The sequence below is a fragment of the Neoarius graeffei genome, chromosome 17 (assembly GCF_027579695.1).
Source record: "Neoarius graeffei isolate fNeoGra1 chromosome 17, fNeoGra1.pri, whole genome shotgun sequence".
Taxonomy (NCBI): domain Eukaryota; kingdom Metazoa; phylum Chordata; class Actinopteri; order Siluriformes; family Ariidae; genus Neoarius; species Neoarius graeffei.
The window spans coordinates 61,966,344-61,992,523 of NC_083585.1; the positions used below are offsets into that span (position 1 = coordinate 61,966,344).

The 26,180-nt window shown below is 41.3% G+C and overlaps 1 protein-coding gene across 1 annotated transcript in view; it reads left to right on the forward strand.

Annotated features, from left to right (window-relative positions):
• The window catches only part of LOC132864393 (tripartite motif-containing protein 16-like), a 35,896-nt gene extending 22,136 nt beyond the window's left edge, over positions 1 to 13,760 (forward strand). The window contains exon 6 of the mRNA XM_060897816.1: positions 13,187 to 13,760. Within this exon, the coding sequence (XP_060753799.1) occupies positions 13,187 to 13,719 (533 nt within the window). The 3' untranslated portion in view covers positions 13,720 to 13,760. The remainder of the gene's footprint in view (positions 1 to 13,186) is intronic.
• The last annotated feature ends 12,420 nt before the right edge of the window (positions 13,761 to 26,180 follow it).

Here is a 26,180-nt window from a genome sequence, read left to right on the forward strand (position 1 = left end):
CCTGACGCCCCATACACCGACACCAGCCCCCCATAGCCTCCGCACAACACGCCCCACCTATCCTATATATGACTGTATATGACAAGAATGTGTGCCTTCTCTAAAATGTACTGCATTAAAAGAAGAGATGTATTTGCATTAAAAGAGGCAAGGAGTGCAGCGAAGCACCTGCAGAGGTTTCCCACATGCACTCCTCCCTTACCCTAGTCTATCATGTTGTTCTTATTGCAGGTGTACAAATGGTGTGTGCTTCCTAATGTGTAGAGCATTTAAAAGAGGATAAGGCGCGCTGTGCAATACCAAGAGTAGGCAGGTATCAGAGTGCATGCGTGGGGTGGGCGGGGCGCCGAGAAAACCTCGGGACCCTGACCCGGAGGGGAACCCTGACCCATCAACCCTCCCAATGGCACCAACCAACGCCAGTCCCACCTGACAGCCAGACAGGATGGGGCCGACCACGCCATCCCAGAAGCCCAGGTATAACAAGAGTAGATGAAGTGGGGGAGGGAAGATGGTAGCAGAGGGAGGGAGGGAGTGGTGGGAAAAATTAATAAATGAAGTACATAAACAAACAGAGATAAGAGATTCCAGCTTCCATCCTCCCTTCCCTAATATGTATGGCTAAGTATTAACGATTATGGAAGGATATTTGAGTGTGGCGTTGGGACTGGATCTCAAGCACAGAGGGCCAGGTCAAGTCTGTAAAAAGGTGAGGTAAGATGACCAAGGGGAGTGTGTATTCTGAGTGTGGAGTAAGTTGGGAGAGGTATGATTGTCCAATGATATATAATCTGCTAGCAGGTTTTTCCAATGGGTAATGTGGATTGAGTTCTTTGAGTTCCAGTTCATGAGGATTGTTTTCTTGGCGACAGTTAGTGCTACCAGAAGAAATTTATTGTCTGTGGTGTTAAGGTTGGTTGAAGATGTATCTCCTAGTATGCAGAGGGAAGGAGTTGCTGGGATGTGATGGCCAAGGATAGAGGTGAGTGAGTCTGTGACTTTTATCCAGAACCTATGGATTGGGGTGCAATGCCAGACAGCGTGGATGTATGTGTCTGGGGTGTTTAGCATGCAGTGGGAACACGTATCGGAGCCAAAACCCATTCTTGCCAGTTTCTGTGCAGTGTAGTGAAATCTGTGGAGTACCTTGTACTGTATTAGTTGAAGATTGGCATTTTTAGTCATTAGATAGATATTTTTGCAGATTTGGGTCCAGAAGCCGGCATCAGGAGTAATGGACAGGTCCAATTCCCAATTGTGGTATGGAAGGCTTAAAGTTTTTTCGGATTGTGATATAAGTTTGTATATTTTGGAAAGGATTTTTTGAGGGGAGGGTATGTTAATCAGTTCCAAGATTTGTGGGGGGGATGTCTAAATTAGGTATCTGAATATTCCATTTTGCTTGAATAGTTGATTTAATTTGAAGATACTGTAAGAAGTGTTTACCCTCAATGCCATGCTTCTGGACCAAATAAGGAAAAGAGACCAGTCTATTGTCTTGGATGATATGATGAAGATGAGTGATACCCTTGCCTATCCATGTGAGAAAGTTGAGTGGTTTTTTATTGATGGTGAAATCAGGATTATTCCAGATAGGGGTGTGATTTGATAGTGTCAGAGGCAAATTAGTAAGGTCGTAAAACTTCCACCAAGCTGTCAGGCTTGATGCTATAGTTGGAGCTTTGAAAGATGGATGCTTTTTGACTGACTGGCTGCAGAAAGGTAAGTCTGAGATCTGAATATCCTTGCAAATGGTTTGTTCTAGGTCTAACCAGGTGAATTCAAGTGAAGTGGGATGTATCCATTTGTAAATGTATTGAAGCTGGTTGGCTAGTGCATAATGATAGAAGTGTGGCGCCTCTAGACCACCTAGTATTTTAGGTTTTTGAAGTGTGGTCAGTTTGATTCTTGGTGTCTTGTTTTTCCAATAGAATTTGATGATTGTAGAGTCTAGTGATTTAAACCAGGATTGGGTAGGCTGAATAGGAATCATTGAAAGTAAATAGTTAACTTTGGGTAAAACTGTCATTTTGATAACTGATATCCTGCCCATGATGGATAGTGGAAGGTTCATCCAACGCTGGAGGTCATCAGTTATTGAATTGAGTAGGGGGGTGAAATTTAGACCAAACAAGTCTGACAGCTTGGGGGAAACCCTTATCCCCAGGTATGTGATATGATTGGTGCATAGGGGAATAGGTGATAAGTGGGCCAACACATCCCAGCTGTTGGAATGTAATGGGAGGATTGCAGATTTGTTCCAGTTGATAGAATATTCAGAAATGTTGGAGAACGTGTTGATCAGTTCAATAGTTTCGTGTACAGATGTTGGGGGATTTTGTAAGAAAAGTAAGATATCATCAGCATAGAGACTAATTTTGTGATGTAAATTTGGAGTTTGAACTCCCTTGATGAGGGAGTTCTGTCGGATGGCGGCGGCTAAAGGTTCAATGAAGATGGTAAATAGAGAAGGAGAGAGTGGGCATCCTTGTCTAGTCCCCCGGTGCAAAGTGAAACTATGTGATGTTAGTCCATTGGTGATTACTGTGGCTGAAGGTGATGTGTATAGAATTTTGATCCAATTAATGAAGGATTCCCCAAAACCAAACCTCCCTAATGTGGAGAACAGGAAATTCCAGTTGACCCTGTCAAATGCTTTTTCTGCGTCTAGAGTTGCTATGATGGTATTTTCTTGTATGGTTGAGGAGTAGTGTATAATATTAAATAATCTGCGAGCATTGGAGGTTGAGATTCTACCCTTGATAAAACCAGTTTGGTCCGGATGGATAATGGATGGGGTGACCTCTTCTAACCTGCGTGCTAAAGCTTTGGCGATTATTTTATTGTCAACGTTGAGAAGAGAAATTGGTCGATAGCTAGATGGAATTGTTGGGTCCTTATTGGGCTTGAGGAGGAGTGAAATTGTTGCTGAGGTAGTGCTAGCTGGTAGTTTTGAATTTTCTTTTGATTCATTGATCATCCTGATAAATAGTGGAGCCAAAATGGACCAGAATTGTTTGTAGAACTCAGCAGGGAATCCATCCGGTCCTGGTGCTTTATTGTTAGGCATGTGTTTCAGAGCTGAAAACAGTTCCTCTTGAATAATAGGTGATTCCAGTTTATTTATTTGGGTTTCGGTTAGTTGTGGTAAATTGATATTATTGAGGAATGAGTCAATGGATTCCTGGTTGGGAGTTATTTCAGAAGAATATAGTTTGCTGTAGAAATTGTAGAAAACTTGGTTAATTTCTTCAGGTGAGCTGGTTAGCTTCCCTGCTGAGTTCTTTATGGCTGAAATTGTTGCTTTTTCTTTGTTGCGTCTGATTTGATTTGCTAAATATTTACCTGATTTATTGCTGTGATGAAAAGATTCTTGCCTTAATCGATGGATCATAAATTGGATGTGTTTACTAAGTATTTCATCTAGTTTGGATTTGCACTTTCTTAATTCATTTTGTGTTTCTTTAGATGGGTGTGTCGCGTTAATTTCTTCCAGTTGCTTAATTTTATGGTTTAGTTCAGCTTCTTGTTCTTTTTCTGTCCTTTTTTTGTGTACTGAAAATGAGATTATTCTGCCTCTAAGCACTGCCTTTCCTGTCTCCCACAAAAGGGAAGGAGATGATCCAGGGGAATCGTTCATTTCTAGAAAGCATGCCCACTCTCTCCTAATAAAACTGTTAAATTTAGGGTCTTGTAAAAGGGATGTGTTCAGGCGCCATCTGTTGCTAGATGACTGTGGAGAGGTTCTATTCCATTTTATTGTTACAGGGGCATGATCACTGATGACTATGGGGTGTATTGTGGATTCAACGATATTTGACATAATGGAGTTGCTAGTTAGGAAGAAATCAATGCGGGAGTAAGAATGGTGGACTGGTGAGAAAAAAGAGTAGTCAGTGGAGTCTGGGTGCTGAAGCCGCCAACTATCGACAAGACCAAAATCGCTCATGAACTGTTTTATTGTTTTTGTGGACTGCCAGATACGTTTGTTTTGGGAGTGAACAGATTTGTCTATTGTGGGGTCTAAAACTGTATTGAAGTCACCTGCAAGTATGATAGGACAGTCGGAGAGATTGGAGAGTGAAGAAAAAAACTTCTGAAAGAAAGCAGAATCATCTGTGTTGGGTCCGTAAACATTGGCTATTGTAATAGGGGCACTGTTAATTGAGATGTTTATAATGATAAAACGTCCTTCTGTGTCTGTGATAGTGGTATTATGAGTAAATGAGATTTTTTTTATTAATCAAAATACAAACTCCCCTCTGTTTTGAGTTATAATGTGCTGAATATAGGTGACTGAATTGTGCCGATTTGATGCGGGTGTAATCTAAATCTGAGAGGTGAGTTTCTTGTAGGAGGCATATGTCAGCTTGTAGTTTTTCCAAATGGTTTAGGACTTTGACCCTCTTTGCCTGAGACCCAATCCCACGAATATTCCAAGTCAAGATTGTAAGTGGTGCCATGTTATGGTCTTGAAGATAAAAATGTGAGATGAGAGGTGGAGCTGTGAGTGTGTGAGGGTGTATGTGCAGGCCTTGATATGAGCTAAGGAGGAGAGGTGGAGGGAGAGGGGTAGGTGTGTATTACCGAAAGTATTTAGGTTGTACGGGGGAGGAGGAGGGAGAAAGGTAGAAAATATGAATGAAATGTAAGTCATTTTCTGTTTAGCATTATAGACATAAGAATCACAGTATTGGCTGAGCCTAAATGTATAATAGACATGAATAGACAAGACATACATGTAGCTAACTCATATAAACAAATAACATTAAGCAAAGTGGACAAAAAAGAGATGGAGAGAAAAAAGATGGAGTGAGCTTGAGGAAGAGAGAGAAAGAGACAGAAGGCAATTACAGGCAATATTATTAACGTTAGCATCGGTAAGCAGCAGTATGTAAGCAGGAGGGGTGAGTGAACTGAATCAAAATGGATAATGGCGAGTGAACTGCTATAGCCAGGTAGTGATATTACGGTCGCGGTAGATTGTTCCATTAACATACAGTTTATCGACAGATAGTGTGGCGCGTTTGCCCTCTTGCCTGAGTTGTTTCATTATGGGCAAGAGGGCTCTTCTTCGTTCCTGGATTTCTTTGGGGAATTGATCGTTTAGTCCGAATGATGTGCCTTTCAATTCCTTTCCTTTGCTTTTAACCAGTTCTTTGTGTTTATAATGTTCAAATTTGGCTATTATTGGAGGTGGTTTCTTACTGTCTTTGGAGTTCAGACGGTGGACATGGTGGAAAGTGATCCTGTTAACTGTCTCCGGTGGAATTTTTAGGGATGATTGCATAAAGTCTTGGATTGCTTTCTCTGGGTTGTCGGGAGTGGCTGTTGGTAGTGGTATTCCTGAGAAAATAAGGTTGTCACGCATGCTACGGCACTGTAGGTCTAATATTTGTTCTTTCATGATTTTATTTTCGTTGGTTAGATGGGTTATTTGGGTGGATAGATTGGTGACGTTTCTTTTGAGTTCGCTGTTTTCTAGTACAAGTGTGTCGATCTGTGATTGAGAGAATTCTAGACTTGCTTTTAGGTCTTTAATATCTGCGTGGAGGAGTTCAATAATTTTAAGTTTGTTGTTGATGGATTCCAGTAGACTGACCTCGATGGATGTGTAAATAGCTGTAGTATTGCTGTTGGTGGTAGCGTGGTGCTCCGTGTCTGAGTCTGTCTCGGTAGACCAGTCGCGTGTTGGACGTTTCTTGGTCGGTTCAGATGTCATGTTGCCCGGAATGAAGAAGTGGCCGTCGGAGAAGGTAGGTAGACAGTTCGGTTCTTGTTGAGATGTTATATCCAGTTTATGCGGAAGGAATTGGATTGAAAGTATTTCTGTAATCCTGTGTTTACAAACAGTATTCAGTGCGCCGCCATGTTGGATCTCACCCGGAGTCTCGCGATAGTTTCAGTACGTCATCACCTCCCTGTGAGCTTCGACCAGAATATATTAAATCAAACTTCTCTCGATATGTATTCAGCCTATTTTACATGAGTTTTTCTAATATTTTTGATAAAAATTGACAAAAGAGAAATTGGTCTATGATTAGAAGTTAACAGTTGAGCTTCTGCTTTAAACACGGGTCTGACACGAGCAAGTTTAAAAGAATCAGGAACAGTACCAGAAGTAAAGGAGAAGTGATGTAGGATCTCCACAGGCTTTGAGATTGAGTTTAATATCTTGAACAGGGCTACAGAAATACTAAAGGGGCCACAAGCCTCTCTAGACTTGAGCCAGATAAAAATGTCTTGAATTTCTTGTGTCCATGTAGGACTAAGAAGAAAGCTGTCGCTTGTCAGAGAAGCAAGAAAATCTGAAAATATTTTGTTGACCTTTGGTATTGCTTGGCTGATACTTTTAACAATGTCTGCAAAATAAACATTGAACTCATTTGCTAGATCCTTTTACCTATAGGAGTCAAATGGTTTAGCTTATTTCTCTACACTTTGTACTGAGCATACAGGCACTGATTTCTCGTCTTGATCGATTTTTCTATACAATTTGATTTAATAATTCATTGTTCTAAGGCCACATCCACACGACAACGGCAACGTGATGTTATTTAAAAAAAATATCGCCTCCAAATGGGCAGCGATCAGTAGAAATCAGGTCCATATGGCAACGCAACGCTTGCTGAAAACGATGCAATACACATGCCACACCTCTAGGGGCGCTGTAAGACGGTCCCTTCGGACACACCAGAACAACCCATACGAAAAAGAACAGTAAAGAACTTATAAGAGTTTACCACTGTCTTAGTAGTAAATCCTTATAAATATAAATAAATATATATGCCATGTATGATTTACTCCTGAAAGTGGCCCATTTTGCATTTTCCTCATACAAATTTTTTATGAAAATCTAGTATGTATGAAGTGAACATTGTGCATGGTTTTTTACAGATAATGTGTATGATGAATTACACTGTCTTTGTATGCTTCATGTAATGTTTGTAGTTTTAAATTATATTTTACAGTTTAAAATGTATATGCCTTTTATATGTAAATCCACTGTTGGATTTACATATAAAAGGCATGTACATTTTAAACTGTAAAATATAATTTAAAACTACAAACATTACATGAAGCATACAAAGACAGTGTAATTCATCATACACATTATCTGTAAAAAACCATGCACAATGTTCACTTCATACATACTAGATTTTCATAAAAAATTTGTATGAGGAAAATGCAAAATGGGCCACTTTCAGGAGTAAATCATACATGGCATATATATTTATTTATAAATCATTATAAGGATTTATCCTTATATTTATAAGGATTTACTACTAAGACAGTGGTAAACTCTTATAAGTTCTTTACTGTTCTTTTTCGTATGGGAATAGAAGTAAGGACGCATGCGCATAAACTATTATGCGCGAGACTTCATATTAGCCACAAAGTCAGGAAAATCTGTTCGTAAAATTACATTATAATGACCAAATACAATGAAAAGTATTTTTCCAGTCTCACCTGTGAAAGGTAATCCCATGTGATCTCATTTGGACGGTAAACCTGTTGGTACAGTTAAACGCAGCTAATCTTTATTCTCCGCTTTGACCTTTCCAATATGGCGGCGAGGATGACGTATGATTCTACGCGGAAGGCGGCGTCTTTAATGGTCCGGAATAAATTGAATGCTACACGTTGATGGATTAATTTGCTGTTTCTCACCTGTGAAAGGTAATCCCATGTGATCTCCTTTGGACGGTAAACCTGTTGGTACAGTTAAACGCAGCTAATCTTTATTCTCCGCTTTGACCTTTCCAAAATGGCGACGAGGATGACGTACGCGGAAGGCGGCGTCTTTAATTGTCCGGAATAAATTGAATGATACACGTTGATGGATTAATTTGCTTTTCTACGCCCTTTTTTGAGGAATGTATTGTAGGACTTAAACCATCATCTGAAGAGGTGAGATCGCTCCTTTTTTCCCCTTATTTTTGCTGGCGGGATTGACTCTGCCCTAAGGGCTATTCTCTCTCTCTCTCTCTCACTTTGCACCAGGCATTACACAATAAATATTCACAGTGAAAATATTTTGTAAGCGCGTTTCATGAACCAAGTTATAGGATTTCTTGACAACTCGCATCGCATCGCAATGAGATCATTGGCACTACTGGTGTTAAGAATCAGACCATTTTATAAATGAATATTTTGCTGTAGAGCTGCAGTGTTTGTACAATTGCATGTTTTTGCTTCACTATTACTGTCACTATTCTGCTTCTTGCCTTACTACTGTGAACTAACACTGAACATAATAATAATAATAATAATAATAATAATAATAATATCCAAGCTCGTGTTTCACTCTCACTAGTGCTCTGTAAGGCTTTTTCCTGGTGATATTCGTTACACTTCTACCTGGCGTGAAGCACTCACAGTCATGTGGTTGTGACGTCATCGTAAACAAATCCGTTTTACTCATCCAGACGACTTCACAACGGCAACGTTGCCAGATCTTTCCACTCTGGAACCCGTTCTCAAAAAGATTGCGTTTTGGGCACCCAAAACGCCGGTGCCGTGTGGACGCCAGGCCTAAACGATAAGCAATTGTATCGGAGTCACCTGAATCCGCTGCCGTGTGGACAGGGCCTAAGACTGAAGGGAAATCCAAGGTTCAGATTTGAGTTTGATTTCCTTCCTTGACATGGTTTTTCAGAGGAACATGAGCGGTAATAATTTCATCAGAGTTTTCAAGAAAGCTGGAGGATGTTATGAATATCAGGCTCACCATCGGACTGGTGAGAGCAGTCAATTTGTTGAAAATCATAAATGAATGCATCTTCATTGAACCATATGAAATCCATCCATTATCCATAACCGCTTATCCTGTGCAGGGTCACAGGCAAGCTGGAGCCTATCCCAGCTGACTATGGGTGAGAGCCAGGGTATACCCTGGACAAACAACCATTCATGCTCACATTCTCACCTACGGTCAATTTAGAACCAACAATTAGCCTAACCTGCAGGTCTTTGGACGGTGAAGGAAACTCACACAGACACAGGGAGAACATGCAAACTCCACACAGAAAGGCCCCCATTGCCCACTGGGCTTGAACCCAGAACCTTCTTGCTGTGAGGTGACAGTGCTAACCACTACACCACTGTGCCACCTGCCGTAGGAACTCTCTTCTCTAAACTTGCTTATTCAATGGGGAGGGTGAATTGAGTCAAAAGACAAAAAGTTGGGAAAATGGTTAGTTAGGTCATTATAAAATATTCCCACTATATGTAGCATATTTAAGTCATCCAACCATCCATTATCCTTAACCGCTTATCCTGTGCAGGGTCAGCCGGGATAGGCTCCAGCTTGCCTGTGACCCTGCACAGGATATTTAAGTGAATTAAAATATATATCGTCAATAAACATGGCTGAAACGAATAGGAAGATAAAGTATTGATAAATTCACCTGTAGGTATCCGAGTGTCTGAATTCATCAGATTTAAGTTTAGGTTGCCCACAAAAATACAAAGCTTTGACTCCTCATGGATTTTATCAATTATTATGTAAAGATTATCCAGAAATGGCTGAAAAGAACTGTTTCGGTGTCTGTATCTCACACCACAAACTATGTTCTTACTGCCTTCATTATGGAGCTCAACAGAAACTGATTCGTCTTGATCAGAAGAAGTATTAAGGTCATCTCTTAGATTATAACTTCAGGAAATTGTTATGAAGAGTCCAATTTAGAGTGTTGGGAAATGTAATTAAAGCCAGGTAAGTAAAAGTTGACAAAACTATCTTTGAGTTGAATGCCAGGTTTCTGAAAGGCAAAGGATCTTCAATAGATGATCTAAAATACTGAGTATGTGTTGAAATTCATCAAATTTAGCTGAGAGGATCCTGATAATATAGTGAACGAAAGAGAACAACTTGTCAGATAAACAAGAAGATAGTCATCTATATCCCCCGCACTATATACCAAGTTTCAAGATATTATTTGTCATGTTTTTGAAGTTCTGCTGCAGGAAACCAACCCTACCTCTTTACACTGACCTCAGCAGCCCATGACAAACCCACCGGACCTTTGGTCCAGGTGAGCTAAAAATTAAAATTTCACGTCTTGGTATCAAAAGGCACATACACATTACTTCATCAACACATATACCAACTTTCAAGACCAAACCACTCATAGTTTTCAAGTTTTGCTCTGAAAACCAAACCTACCCTAGAGACTAAGTCTGAAATTGTTTCCATGGAAACATGAAAAATTAAAATTTCTCAAATGTCTTAGTATGAAAAGGCACATCTACATCACCTTGTTAACATGTATACCAAGTTTCAGATCCGTATCATGAATAGTTTGGGATATATGCTCCAGAAACGAACTTTGCTCAAAGTCAAAATCTATTACTATGTAAAAATTTGAAAAATACTTTTTTTTTCCAAAAATCGAAAATAGCAAAAGGCACCAGTTCACATGTTGCTTGATAAGTATACAAAGGTTCATGAAGATATCTTCAGTAGTTTTAAAGATATGGCCCAGAAACGAAAATGTGACCAGACGGACAGGTTGATGGACAGAACCTGTTTCTATATCCTTCTCCAACCTTCGTTTGGGCGTGGTATAATTACGAAGTTATTGAGAAGAATGAAATTCGTGTGGGGAATAGTACCTAGAATTAATATGACGAGTATTCACGTCAGGATTGAAATAATTTAGGTTTGGTGATAATTCTAATCATCATAATTAATCTCATAATAATTCTAAGCAGGAACAACATCAGCTTGATTCACACACAATTATACTGACAAAGTTTAGGTCAAAACAGAAAAAGACACCACGATACAACACTAAAGACTGAAGTATTTTGTGTGTACAGAATGCTGAGGGAAAAGAAAAAAATGGCTGAATGTGAAAGCTGTTTGGAGTGGTTCCATCAGGAATGTGAAGCGACCCCAGGGCCTGTTTTTCACGATGGGGGGCAGCAACTGCAGAATCTAAAGGGGATGAGGTGCAGTGGGTGAAGACGGACCACCAAAAGCAAGATTTTGTTCATTAACTTGGTTATTAATGCATAAACAACATTTGATTTTTTTTTCTTTCTTTCGCCTCGACTGTCGTGACATGCGTGGATTAAATGTACATTATCCTCGATGCGTCAAGCTGGAGCTTAATCTTATTTTTATGTAATAAAAAAGGGTTTCATATTTAACAACAAATGCACTGGACTTGGAAAACTGATCTACATTCCTCACCACAGTTTATTAACACATCAGCACCATCTTTTAAACTTGAATGGTCTTCAGAAGTCACAAATCTAAGCTTGAAGGTTGATTTTATAGACATGGTATCTACATTTTAAGCTGGGATTTTATAAAGCTCATGAGCGGACATCGTTACTGCTGAGAATTATGGCGATGACACGATCAATCTCAGAATTCCAGACATGATAAACAAAAGTACAACACTTATTCAGGCCATTAAAGGAACCGCCTCGATCCAAACACAGTGAGGAGAAATCCTGTTCCTCAATAAAAATCAATAAAGGTTCTCTGAAATGTTACTACGGCTACAGAAGGACTCTGAGTCCAACACGCACACACGTTATCCTCTTCATGTTTATCTAAACCTTTTCCTGTGCAGACACAATTATACTGAGCATAAATTCATACAGAGACTCTGTGTGTGTGTGTGTGTGTGTGTGTGTGTGTGAGAGAGAGAGAGAGAGAAAATAGGAGTACTGAATAACAAAGGTATATAAAAAAACTAATGTTTATAAGTTATTTTAAAATGGAAAACTGTGTAAATAATAAAGTGTCAGAATACTGTTGTGATGTAGGAATTAAAACATGCTGTACATTTCTCTGAACAGTAGGTGTCGCTAGTGAACTCTGTTGAATGAGACTCCTAGTCATGAATCTTTTCGTGAATCACAACCACTGAGCTCTATATAAAACCTGGAGGGCTCCAAACCCATTCCCCTCTGTAGAGACGAGTGAAGCCATCTGGACGCCATCTTACCACTCACATCGTGTGGATTTGGTTTGTGTGTTAAACCGTCGTCTCATCTCACCTCATTATCTCTAGCCGCTTTATCCTGTTCTACAGGGTCGCAGGCGAGCTGGAGCCTATCCCAGCTGACTACAGGCGAAAGGCGGGGTACACCCTGGACAATTCGCCAGGTCATCACAGGGCTGACACATAGACACAGACAACCATTGACACTCACATTCACACCTACGCTCAATTTAGAGTCACCAGTTAACCTAACCTGCATGTCTTTGGACGGTGGGGGAAACTGGAGCACCCGGAGGAAACCCACGCGGACACGGGGAGAACATGCAAACTCCGCACAGAAAGGCCTTTGCCGGCCACGGGGCTCGAACCCGGACCTTCTTGCTGTGAGGCGACAGCGCTAACCACTACACCACTGTGCCGCCATGAGAGATGATAATAATAATAATAATAACACAAAAGGCTGTACAATACTTCCTTTCTATTTAGGACAGCTGTTGAAACAGGATTATTTTCTCATGTTATTTGCCATTTTCACTTCATTCTCACAGTCATGTCTTAACAGTATTTATTCATCACATAATTCACTGTCATTTTAGACACAAACGATTCAATTTTGATGCTTTTTCTTTTTAAGACGACACAGTGTTTAGCAAATTGGGTAACTTTTAACCTGGTAAACAAATGTAATAAGAAATACAGCGTCTGACAGTATGGATGCCGGATGCACCATCTGGCCAAATGCTTCAGTGAGATGATGACTGGACTGAACCCACACTCCACAAGCAGTTAACAAAACTCATCTTGCATAGGCGTGAATTATTTTATTTTCCAATGCACACATCATTCATAATTCTGATTAAAGTTGCATTTGTTTACCACATTAAAAGTTACCCCATTTGCTGAACAGTGCGTGGGCTTAAAAAGAAAAAGCTTCATTCTCACATGTTTTAACAGTATTTATTGGTCACAATTTTGCTAATTGAATCTTTTTGTGTCTAAAATGTGACCAATAAATACTGTTAAAACAGAGGGGAATGGGTTCGGAGCCCTCCAGATTTTATATCGAGCTGAGGGCTCTTTCGTCATCGGTCACATGGTTTTGTCTGCCACGCCCCCTTCTACTCCATTAGCGCTTCGGAGCCTCACGACAGACAGGTGTCTCACACACACTTCTTATAAATCCTGTGATTAACATCTAACCTGTGGATATTTTATTGTTTTAGATTTCTGTTATCTGACTCTGGATCCAAACACAGCACATCCTGAACTCATTCTGTCTGAGAAGAACAGAGCGGTGAGACGCAGTGAGACAGAACAGAGATACTCTGATCATCCAGAGAGATTTGACTCCTGGCGGCAGGTGTTGTGTAAGGAGAGTGTGTGTGGACGCTGTTACTGGGAGGTGGAGTGGAGGGGTGCTGTGGAAATATCAGTCTCATATAAAGAGATCAGCAGGAAAGGAGGGGGTAATGACTGTGGGTTTGGACGCAACAGTCAGTCCTGGAGTCTGTGGTGTTTTTATTCCTCTGTCTGTTTCCGACACAACAACATTAAGACTGATCTCCGAGGTCCAGCATCCTCCAGAATAGGAGTGTATGTGGATCACAGTGCAGGAACTCTGTCCTTCTACAGCGTCTCTGACCCGATGAGGCTCCTCCACAGAGTCCACACCACATTCACTCAGCCTCTATACGCTGGGGTCTGGATGTGGCTTTCTGACTCATCTGTGAGGTTTTGTGATCCGATGAAAAAATGAAATGTTGGTAAAAGTTGAAATGTTGAGTAAAATTATAACTGAGGTGTCAGATTGAATTTCTCCCTGAAATACAAAGACACTTTTGTGTGCAGAAATTGTGGCACTAATGAATTATTATTTTCAGAGTGCATCTGTTTTATAGATTAATAAGAAAATAAGTTACATAAATGTCTTAATGCAGAATATAAGATGTTTCTAGAAAAAAATTCAGACTATTTTAAATGTCTGCACTATTATGAGATTTATTACACTGATATGAAAGTTTAGAATGTCTCATTCTGTTTTTTCTTTGGCAAAATCTGTTTTTAAGAAATAAAACTTCCTCAAACTACTGCGTCTTTCTGTCCTGCTGCTGGTGGAAACACACCCTACTGTGTGTAAGAACATTTTTAACAATTTTGTGTCTTGAACCATTTTCTGTTCAAAAAAATAATTCTCACTGTATTCAGACCCCTTTAAAAATATTTTAAATCTAAAATATGGAATAAATACAGACTCATTTTGCAGGTTTTGGAATCTATCCATATAAAAATTATTTACAAATCATTGTTTTCAGTTTTAATTTCAATTTCCACATACAATATCACCTTTTTCTGATTTGGGGCTGTTTTTCCTCTCAGATGCCTGATTTAATGTCAGTGATGTGTCTCTCCCCCCATGTTCTAAACTCATTTGTACTAGTTTATTGTACTTTAAAACTAACAGATGATGTAATCAATTAAAACAATGTGTTAATTTTAATTACCAGGGCATAAAACTCCCTTTGTTTCTACTTTTTCTATTTCCATTTAAAGGCCAAATGACGACTATTAATCAAACTCAGGTTTATAAAAGATGCTTCATAAACTCAAGATCCAAACACTGTGTCGAAACAAAACTTTATTAAACAGAGATCAGTTTAAATCCCAGAGGGAGCGCTCGTGTCTCTCTCCATCACTACACACTGGGAACTGCACACACTTCAGGCCTCACACACCACACACTGGTTTCCTGTGAGGCCTTCACTAATGTGCAGCTCCACACGTGCGCTAGCGTACGGGGAAAAACCACAAACACCACCGATCCAGTATCGTCAGGATTCTCTGTTCAGACACAAATATACAGTACAAAACAACAAAAAGCAAAATAAAACTACAGTTTCAGATGGAACAGCTGGAAAAGGGCTGATGATCAGGAGAAGGACGCCTGGGATCCAGTCCTGTTCTAAAGGAATGCCATAATTAGGTGTAAATCATGATACGATGATGAGACTTAAGATCGGCCCACGCCTAGTCGAAACCTGAAGAGGTGAATTAAACAACAAAGTGGAAAAGGATGAAGTGATTTCATTATGAACTTTGTATGGATGACTAGAACATTAATTCTTCTTATAAGTCTTCTGTAACTGTTCAGGTATTTATAGATTTGATTTTTAGAATGTAGTTCTCACACACACACTCTCTCTCTCTTCCCCTTCTGCTGTTTCATTTTATCCTTGGGCATTTTTCTGATCTTTTTATTTTTACTGCTTGACCATTTTGTAGTTTATTAGATTATTATGGTTTCAGAATGGGATCAGAAATTTAAACATAATGTAAGTAAACTATGTGCAAACATTACAACAAATTCAATATAAAAGATTTTTTAATTGTCCAGTCATATGTGACAACAAATAAAATAAATGACAAAAGAAAAGTACACATGGGGGAAAAGTGTAAAGGAATAGCAGTGTTTGGTCAGATCAATCCCACAGTCCAAAGACATGCAGGTTCGGTTAACTGGTGGCTCTAAATTGACTGGAGGTGTGAATGTGAGTGTGAACGGTTGTGTGTCTCTGTGTGTCGCCCTGTGATGATCTGGTGACTTGTCCAGGGTGAACCCCACCTCTCACCCATAGTCAGCTGGGATAGGATCTAGCTTACCCACGACCCTGCACAGGATAAGCAGCTACAGAGAGTGGATGGATGGATGGATGGTCAGATCAATTAATCACTTCAGAATCCTGTTCCTAAGAGAGAGAGAGAGAGAGAGAGAGAGATGTGTTCATTGCTCACTGAAAGGAATAGAAAATGTAAAGTAAATACATGCATGGGTTGGTAGCTTGTAATATTGAGAGCCTGTAAGAAAAGTTTCAGGCATGTTTGACCATTTATAAGAAAGCTGTGAGCGTTTTTGTATAGTTGCTCTAATGCCACCAGGAGGCCGCCATGTTGCCTGTTGGAAGGGCGATGCGTGACGTCATTTGGGCGCAAGGCTGAGTGTAGCTCTTCAGTACTGAAGGAGCAAAGCGAAAGGTCTGCTAAGGTGAGAATGTCGATTTTTTCACTATACATCTGAAATAGTGTATTAATGAGCTGCAACCCTGACTTTTGGACAAACCTGAACTCTTTACCTGTAAAACGAGGCTGAAACTGCGTTATACTACTCGTTAGTACGCTTAGCATGCTCTCGACTCATTCATGAAAAACTTCAAGACGTCTATAGAGGCTCGTTCGTAGTGAGACCTTGAGAAAAGTGCTATAGCTTACGCTGACGAAGTCTCTGTCCCAAAGTAACTGTTTCCACTCTCCGTGTCCGTGTGCCTTGCAATAAATCCACTGGAAACGTCTTGAAAGTTGAACTTTAATCCTCGTTTAACTATTACAAAGGTTCTAAGATGCAGAGAGTCGGTGAGTCAATATCAGAGAGTCAGAGTGTCAGGTAAGAAAAACTGTTCGCTTCCACGGCTTCTCAAGATCTACCCTGAGAAGCGCGAGACCGTTCTTATATAGCTGAATGAATTCTAATTCTAATTCTTGAGAAGTGCGAGACAGTTCTAATTCTTGTTCTAATTCTTCACATATGAATTCTTAAGAAGCGTGAGGCAGTTCTAATTCTTAACATATGAATTCTGATTCTTTTAACCTTGCCACATATTATTCATCATCTTAATCATGAAATAAACTACTTATATGAAATTACACACTCAAATGAAATTATATATATCATGTAACATAAATTGTAATTCACATCTATATGAATTCTACTTTGGCCGTTACAACGTCCCCAGGCTAGCCGACTGTAATTACCGTGGTAGACAGTCCAACTCCTGCAGCAACGCAGAAAGAGGGTAAACAAGCACTGCTTTACTATACAGGATTCATCTGAACATTACAGCAGGATGCACTTGTACGAGAAAAGGCAGAAATATTGCCAGAAACCCCCGAGCTGCTGGTATGGGATGGATTTATCTGGTAAAATTCATACATGTAAAGGATACAGTATAAATAGCACCGAGGACAACACAAAGTATAAAATACACTTATTTCCAATGTGGTCCTCTTGATGACAGCAGGAAACAATAAAATATAACAGACAATAATAAATTGACAAAATTCTATCAACAATGATGAAAGTCAAACAAAAATATGCTAACTGTAATTATCACAGAGTACAACTAGATTACAGAAATAGCACCAAAATGATTAGAAATTAGTTACACACACAAAACTGGGTTTGGAATTTACTCCATAAAATTTAAGAAACAGGTGAAACAGTTATCACGTGTTTGACGTCACTTACAATCCACGGCCGTATTCGATAAAATGGACCACAGCGCCAGCGACATTTCTTCACTGATTTCCTCGAGTATTTCGGACAATGACACGAATAACGATAAGGATCATGATAAACAAGCATTACCATATCAATTAGTTACACACAAGTGAACAATATTTATAGAGTTGTTTTAGTCAGTCATTACTGAGGCTTTTCTGAGAACACTGAATCAAAGCAAGACACCCAACAAACATCGAGCTGCTTAGCTGCATCAGCAATTATTACGTTTACGCCCAAAGGAACTCAAAATGACATGACGCTTAATAAAAACTTAGGGAAGCCATAAAGTGTTTTCTTACCCTTTGAATTTCTCTTTTGCGGACTACTGACCGTGTTGTCTCGTTTGTAAGCTTCAAGTCTTACTCGCTATGCGGAGCTTCCGTGTCTTGCACCCAAATGACGTCAGAATTGCTGGAAACGATCGGGGGGAATTTTCTGATTGGTTAAAATATTTTCAATGGTGGTATCCATGAAATCATCCATTCTGCATAGAAACTGACTTTCGGAGCTCGAGATCTTTGATGTGTGAGCTCCTAATTTTCAATTATTCACATGAATCGTTAGATTATGATATAAACTCATCTCATCTCATTATCTCTAGCCGCTTTATCCTGTTCTACAGGTTCGCAGGCAAGCTGGAGCCTATCCCAGCTGACTACGGGCGAAAGGCGGGGTACACCCTGGACAAGTCGCCAGGTCATCACAGGGCTGACACATAGACACAGACAACCATTCACACTCACATTCACACCTACAGTCAATTTAGAGTCACCAGTTAACCTAACCTGCATGTCTTTGGACTGTGGGGGAAACCGGAGCACCCGGAGGAAACCCACGCAGACATGGGGAGAACATGCAAACTCCACACAGAAAGGCCCTCGCCGGCCACGGGGCTTGAACCCAGGACCTTCTTGCTGTGAGGCAACAGCGCTAACCACTACACCACCGTGCCGCCATGATATAAACTATCTTCATAATTGTATTTTAAAAATGGATTTTCTTTTCTTTTAAACTACCACTGGCAAGATTGTTCAAGTTTATATGCCCTGCAGGAAACACACACACTGTTTCAAATCTCTTCACACTGAATAGCAATTTGCTAACATAGCCAGGCCACGCCTTCTTCTTCTGTGTTTTTTATTGGCAGCTTGCATACGACGTGCACTACCGCCATCTACAGGGCTGAGGTGTGATCCTTGAGGGAGTTATAATACTGCTTTATCAAACTGATATAAAAAAAAAAATGGAGAGCAGTGAAAACTTCAGATTCTATTGGCTAATCCTGTTTCCCTCAGGTACCTGACTATGGAGCACTTGCATGTGATGTCACAGCCGATCCAGATTGTGACAGACGCCATCGTGTCGGTCAAACGCCATATTCCGCCTTCTACTTCTACTTCTGCTTTTACTTCTACCTTTTCTTCTGGAAAACCCTACTATATACAATTCTACTACAACAGCTGCGGCTACAAGCTCTCCCTACCTGTGCACATTTGTTATGTTTTTTGTGTGTATTTTTGCGTGTTGTTCGTCTGTACCGGACTTCAATATCCACTACAACCGTATGGATTTACTGGACATTGGTTTCCAGCAGAAAATGACGGTTTTTAGGGATTTCCATCGCATGCACAACATTCCGGACGAGAAAAAAAAAAAACATTCCGGACGAGATAGTGAGACCAGCGGGGTCTCCGTGGATTGTTATCGGAAGCAAAGCGAAGGAGGCGGCGCCGGGAGCAAAAGCGAGGCTGCAGGCAGAGCCGGCCTGTTGACTAAGCTCAGAAAACAGCCACTCAAATCTCCACTGCTAAGCCTCTACCTCTCCAGCGCCAGATCCATGTAAACAAGACGGACGATTTGGAATTACAGCTGGGAATTACCTTATTCTATTCTATAATCGGCTGGTCAGTGCTATACTCAATACTTAAGTGACTTACCCATCCAGTGAGGATCATTTTCTTGTTTACAAGATGCCACATCTGAGTCACTGACAAATCCTGAATTTCTGTAAAGATAACTGTCCAGAGATTTATAGGCACGCAGTGCTTCACCACTGAACAGCGAGGGAAAGTTAATGAGGTAATTATACACGTCTGGGTATTCCGCTGGCAGTTCAAAATCCGGTCGTGAAAACTCCGTCCGGAAAGCCATAAGGGTCACAAATCTGTAGGTCGTTTATTTTAGACATATATCTAGTTATCTGGGGCGGCACGGTGGTGTAGTGGTTAGCGCTGTCGCCTCACAGCAAGAAGGTCCTGGGTTCGAGCCCCGGGGCCGGCGAGGGCCTTTCTGTGTGGAGTTTGTATGTTCTCCCCGTGTCCGCGTGGGTTTCCTCCGGGTGCTCCGGTTTCCCCCACAGTCCAAAGACATGCAGGTTAGGTTAACTGGTGACTCTAAATTGACCGTAGGTGTGAATGTGAGTGTGAATGGTTGTCTGTGTCTATATGTCAGCCCTGTGATGACCTGGCGACTTGTCCAGGGTGTACCCCGCCTTTCGCCCGTAGTCAGCTGGGATAGGCTCCAGCTTGCCTGCGACCCTGTAGAAGGATAAAGCGGCTAGAGATAATGAGATGAGATGAGATCTAGTTATCTGTTCATTAGAAAAATGAGCCGTGTAGTCCGTCGGTTGAAATTGATCCATTCTGTACACGAGTGCAGCAGTATTCAGCAGTGTTTTTGACCGACAAGATGGCGGTTGTGTACTTTCCGGTCACGTGACTGCAAGATCTCTATGGACCCTTTTCACGTGACGTCACGACAAACGCGGCCGCCATTTTGGACATGTACTACCAGTAGTTTACCACAGCCAGCACTGAGGAACGGCAGCAAAGAAAGTGTTTATTTTCAGCAAGACTTCCATCATGCCACTATATTGTTGTGCACCTGGATGTAGTAACCATCAACAAACAAGGCAAGGTTTATCATTTTATCGGATCCCGACGGAGAAGATGGATAGCGGCCATTAACAGATTGGCAGCCCTCGGCATACCAGCGCTTGTGTAGTAACCACTTTGTTGGAGATAAGACGAATAAAATTAGCCAGAAAAGGCATTACATTGCTGTTAACATTCTGTGGCGGCGAGTGTGTAACCAAATAGGTTAAAATAACCCATTGTAACCTCTTTGTTCTTCTGTATTAGCTATTAGCTAACGACATTAGCTAGCGTTGTGTTCCTTTGCTGTTGGTAGACTGTAGGACAGATCAGAGGCAGTGTCCTACAAACAGCGCTTAATTTGAGGGGGAGCAAGCTGGAGCGCGTTCCGGAACCTCGGCCGTTGGCTCCGGCAGCTATTTACACTGGATCCAGTGATCCGACACCTCTCTTGACTATGTAACAAAAAAAAAAAAAAGATTGTCTTTAGGCTTGCCATCCTTCCACTTGCGAGTGGTAAGTGATCTGTGCTGGGATCACACACACAGCGGCTCAGTCCCGAATCGTGGCTCGTGCACTTCACTCGCGCGCTCTGTGAGCTGCGCAGGGCCGGAGTGCGCACCCTCCAGAGGGCACTCGCTGTTCAGGGCGGAGTGATTTGGAGCGCAGGATGCCTGCGGAGCCGAGCGTATCCGTGTATTGGTGTTGCTGTGTGCAGACGAATCATGTATTGGTGTTGCTGTGTGCACACAAATCGCTTTTAAAAACGTTAATCTGATGATCCGCTGATACGGTCTAATGTAAACATGGGCTAAGTGTTCAAAACAAGAGGAACATGTATTTGTCTCTTAAATCCAGGCCGTTCCCTGTAATCTCTAACAGCGGTTGGAGAAAGTAATGGCAAATAGCGAGTGCACAAACCATAGAAGGTAAACTGTACACAGCGCCAGGGCAGTGTGATGGTATGTCTACTTTTAGATTGTGTTAGCTTATCAATGAACACACTCGTCACTCGACGAGTTTCACGTCTTTACGACGGATACTTAAATGTGTGTTAGGTATTATTGTTGCAGTCTAAGCGGTCACTGTAGCAGCTAGATGAGCGAGAACCGAAAGGGTCTGTGCCATAAACCGTTATTTCTGTACGGCGTTGCTAATGTGTCGTTACTGTTGTTATTTCTCCCTCTGCTCGCCCTGTAAATGCCCTACGTCGTTGGATAGCGAAGGTATTTTCTGCATCTCGCTCCTTTTTCTTGTATGTTCTCCGTTTGTCGCCTTCCTCGCATTCAAACCAATTCGAGCCGAAGTCCGCTACATGTCCAAAATGGTGGTCGCGTTTACGAAGGTCACATGACTGAAAAGGGTCTATAGCTGCTGTCTGTCTGTTGGGTGCACTAAGCAAGGTACTCAGTGATATGGGTGTCTTAATTGCCCTTTGCATCTTCTCCCTCTCATTAGAGTACGCTGAACAGTGAACTAAAACATGTCCCACTCCCTCCCTTTCTCCACAATGCATACAGGCTCCTGTCTGGTGCTTTCCCACAATGTGTAACCCACTATTCAGACCTGTATGTCCAATCCTCAGCCTTGTAATCCACACCTCCTCTCTACGTTTCAGTTCCCCACTCCATCTAATGCCAACCTTCTTCTGTAAGCTGTACAGATGTCTTCCCCTTTCCTCTTGGTCCCATCGATCCTGCCACAATTTGTTAATGTTTTCCTTAAGTATAATTTTCATTTCTGATCTACTTAAAGGAACTTCAAGTTCTACGTGCTCAGCCCCAGTTGCTTCTTTTGCCAACTTATCTGCTGCCTGATTACCCTGAATTCCTCTATGGGCAGGAACCCAAAAAAACTGCAGAAATGTTTTTTGCTGTGTTATCTTGTATATTATCTGATGTATTTCTTCCAAAAGATCCTGACGGCTTGAAGACCTTCCGCTAAGAATACTAGTTAATGAAGACATTGAGTCTGAACATACTACCGCTTTACTGGGTTTTGTCTCCTCTACCCATTGCAGGGCCAATATTATCGTTATCATTTCAGCTGAAAAAAATTGAAAGAAAATCTGATGTCCTTTTTGTAATTTGAACATTAAATTGAGGGACGTGTACTGCCGCACCTGTTTTGCCATCTTGGTCCTTTGAAGCATCGGTATAAATTTGGACTGTGTCATCAAACATTATATCGATATAATGTTGTACAGTCTGATAAACACCTCCAGGTTTAACAATCTCCTTTGCTTCCATGTTGACTTGGGGAAAGCAAAAAAACCAAGGGGGAATGATAGGTCTGGCAGAAGTTTTACATACAGGGATACCACCTAACCCCACCTGATTTGCCTGCTGGTTTCCCTCCCACCCAAAGCTACGTACAGAATGTCCATATTCCCAACAATCTATAAGTACTCTTTTGGTAGGGTGACCGTCGTTGTGTCCCTGAAGGGTTAACCAGTACATACTTGATAACTGAAGCCTTCTGAGATCCAGTGGCATCTCCCCTGATTCCACCTGAAGCGCTGGGATGGATGAGGTCCTGAAGGCACCACAGCATATGTGTAAGGCTTTAGCTTGCACTCTGTCCAGTTCTAGAAGAGAAGTCTTAGTTGCTGAATTATACACTATACACCCATAATCAAGGGCCGGTCTGATCAGTGCAGTGTATATTCTTTTTAGGGATGTACTTGTTGCCCCCCAGTCACTTCCTGCTAAACATTTCAATATGTTAATACTCTTCTTACATTTGTCTACTGTTTTCTGTAAATGTACTTTAAGGCTGCTGGGCCATAGAAGGTTCACGCTGCACGCTGCATGCTGCACGCTACACGCGTGTAAAGAAAAGTGGACAAACGTAGCATGACTTGCTCTGGGCCATAGAACGGCGTTCACGTTGCACGCTGCACGCTGCACACTTCACGCGTGAAGCGAGAAATGAACATGCACACTTTTTTCTAGGCGTGAAGATGGAAATTCCAGTCAATGCATGCGGTCACCGCCGTGCCAGCCAATCAGAACGGGTCTAGGGAGATAACTCTATGCTTTCAGGGGAAAACTTCAGAAAAAATATAATTGAATGGTATAATTGAAAAATAGTTCTTCATCGGGATTGTCAAGCAGATTATAGAATGTTCGGTGAAATTCACCACGGGTTTCTCTCAGAAGGAAGTGTTCTCGGCTCCAAATTCTGTTCCTTTTTCTCTTCCTCTGTCTCAGTAAAAGCAGAATGAGGCAATCGTCGTCATCCGAAGAGTCCATATTGTTGGTTACTCGGTCAAAGTAGAACAGACGCAACACGTGAACATCCAAGCATGAAGTTTAATGGCCCAGGGTCCGGTTCTTCACGTGAACGTGTAGCGTGCAGCGTGCAGCGTGCAGCATGCAGCGTGAACCTTCTATGGCCCAGCAGCCTAAAAGAAAGTTTCACATCAAACCATACACCTAAGTACCTTATACTTTCTACCTGCTTAAGTAGCTGCCCATACAATCTAAGATCCATCTTAGAATTGACCCTTTTTTTGGAGAAACAAATGACCTGTGTCTTTTCTACAGACAAATGAAAACCCCACTCATGAGACCATTTCCCCACTTGACTTGTAGCAGCTTGCATCCTACTCTTTAGGCTACAGATACTTTTACCCCTCATCCATAGGGCCCCATCGTCAGCATAGAGGGCCCTATCAATTCTAAGGTCTACATCATTAATCATAATATTGAACAAAATAGGGCTGCACACACTCCCTTGTGGAGTTCCATTTTCAATATTATATGTACCAGAAAAACTTGCTCCAACCCTCACTTCTATAGTCCTATTATTCAGAAAGTCCTTAATCCAGTTATACATTTTCCCACCAATTCCCATTTTGTTCAATTTAATTAAAAGGCCCTCTTTCCATAACATATCGTAGGCTTTTTCTATGTCGAAAAAGGTTGCCAAAACCATTTCCTTGTTCACCTGGGCCTTCCTAATTTCATTCTCTAAAATGACAATTGGATCCATGGTGGTGTGCCCAGTCCTAAAACCGCTCTGATGCGGAGAGAACAGACCTCTCCTTTCAATCTCATACACCAATCTCTTAGTCAACATTCTTTCCATTAATTTGCACAAGTTTGACGTTAGAGCTATTGGCCTATAGCTCCTGACCTCCGTTTTGTCCTTGCCTGGCTTTGGTATAGGGACAATTATAGAATGCTTCCAACAGGAAGGTAGCCGTCCCTGTTCCCACACCTTATTATATAGTTTTAGTATTACACTCTTAGACATATCAGATAGCTGTTCAATTAGTTTATAACACACTCCATCTTTGCCTGGAGAAGTATTTTTTGCACCAATGAGAGCTCTCTTCAGCTCAAATAATGTAAAATCTTTATCTTTATCACTGACTTCCTTCCTGCCCAGTAGTTCTGCATTATCCTGTATCACCTGTTTCCTCCATACTAGTTCATCAGTAGACAGATTGTGGGAGCTATGAACTTTCACAAAGGCTGCTGCAAGCATCTCTGCTTTTTCAGTATTCGTTACTGCTTCAGAATCATTAAGTACTGGCAAAGAAAAATCCCTCCTTATTCCTCCCATCTTCCTAATCATGCCCCACACATCCTCAATTTTAGTATCTGACCCAAGGGTGCTGCAAAATTCCCTCCAGTATTTCTTTTTAGTGTCTTTAATAATCCTTCGAGCTTTAGACTGAGCTTGTTTATATGATATTAGATTATCAAAGATGTGATTTAATTTCATCTTCTTAAATGCTTTGTTCCTAGCCTTAACAGCTGCTTTGCAATCATTTGTCCACCAAGGGACCATTTTCCTTTGCCTGACGCCACTCTGAAGTCTAAAGGCCTCTGCATGCTCTTGCGACAAGGCTTTCGCAGATAGCTTTTCGCAGACAGTTGTAATTTATTGTTGAGCGGGGGAATAGGCGTGCGCGATGTTATTCACCGGCACAACACAAGGGGGCGTGAAGTCGCTAGGAGTAGTTGGTGGGTGTGGTTAGTGGAGTGTTTATCCTCCGGTTACTTATAATGACTAGAACTTTTTTTTTTATAATGACTAGAACTGGAGTCGTATAGATGTACGTACTTCCTTACTTCCTCAATCAACCACTCTTCATGCTGCTCCATCTTCGCTCGTGTTTTTAAAAATGCCGGTCGTGAAAACAAAACAAACCGGGAAAGTAGGGAAGTGGAAGTGCGTGTACAGCGGGTAGAGTGGACCAATCAGAACCCTCTTGTCTGCGGCGCTGTCTGCGAGGCTTCTGCGGTGGTCACAATTTTTGGGAGGTGCGCGCAGAGCGTCTGCGAAGGTGGGGGGGCTACGCAGACACTGTCTGCGACACCGTCTGCGAGGACTGGGTTGTCAGCATAAATTGGCCTTAAGGCCTTTCAGAGACTTTGAGGCTGTTTGCAACACCCTGACATTTTCAAGTATTTCAACTAACTGTAAACATCTATGCAAAAGTGGCACATATGGTTGTATTCTGAAAAGCCTAACAAAAAATAATATGAAAGTAAAGTGAATGTAATACAAACACGATTGAGTGTAAACACAACTGTACAAAAAACAGGTTTTAGAGGTCTTCAAACAGTGCAAGAAAACACACAATAAATATATCTAGCCAAGACTTTTGAAGTTTGAACCTTGCAAACAAAAGTGTTGGCTGCATAAAAGTAAAAAGAGCATTTAGAAATGTTTTGTTGTTTCCATACAAAATGTAAAAAAGTAATTGTATGTCAAGCCAGTGTCTCTGTTAGTCAAATACTAATTAGATGGGCGTGAAACACCTCTGATGGCCCCCACCCCCCTGTCACTTTCCATGTGCTCTGGCAGGACATTGCCTTTGCCTTCTGGCTGAATGGGGCGTGCTCTCACCTCTGAATAGCCACTCAAGCACCGGGTACAAGCACCTGGTACTTTACATGTGAATAGCGATAACCTGGTACTTTACATGTGAATAGCGATAGGTGTGGCCTCGGGGGCTGCTGGAGTCAGACAGTACAGAAAATCCAAAGATTTCTT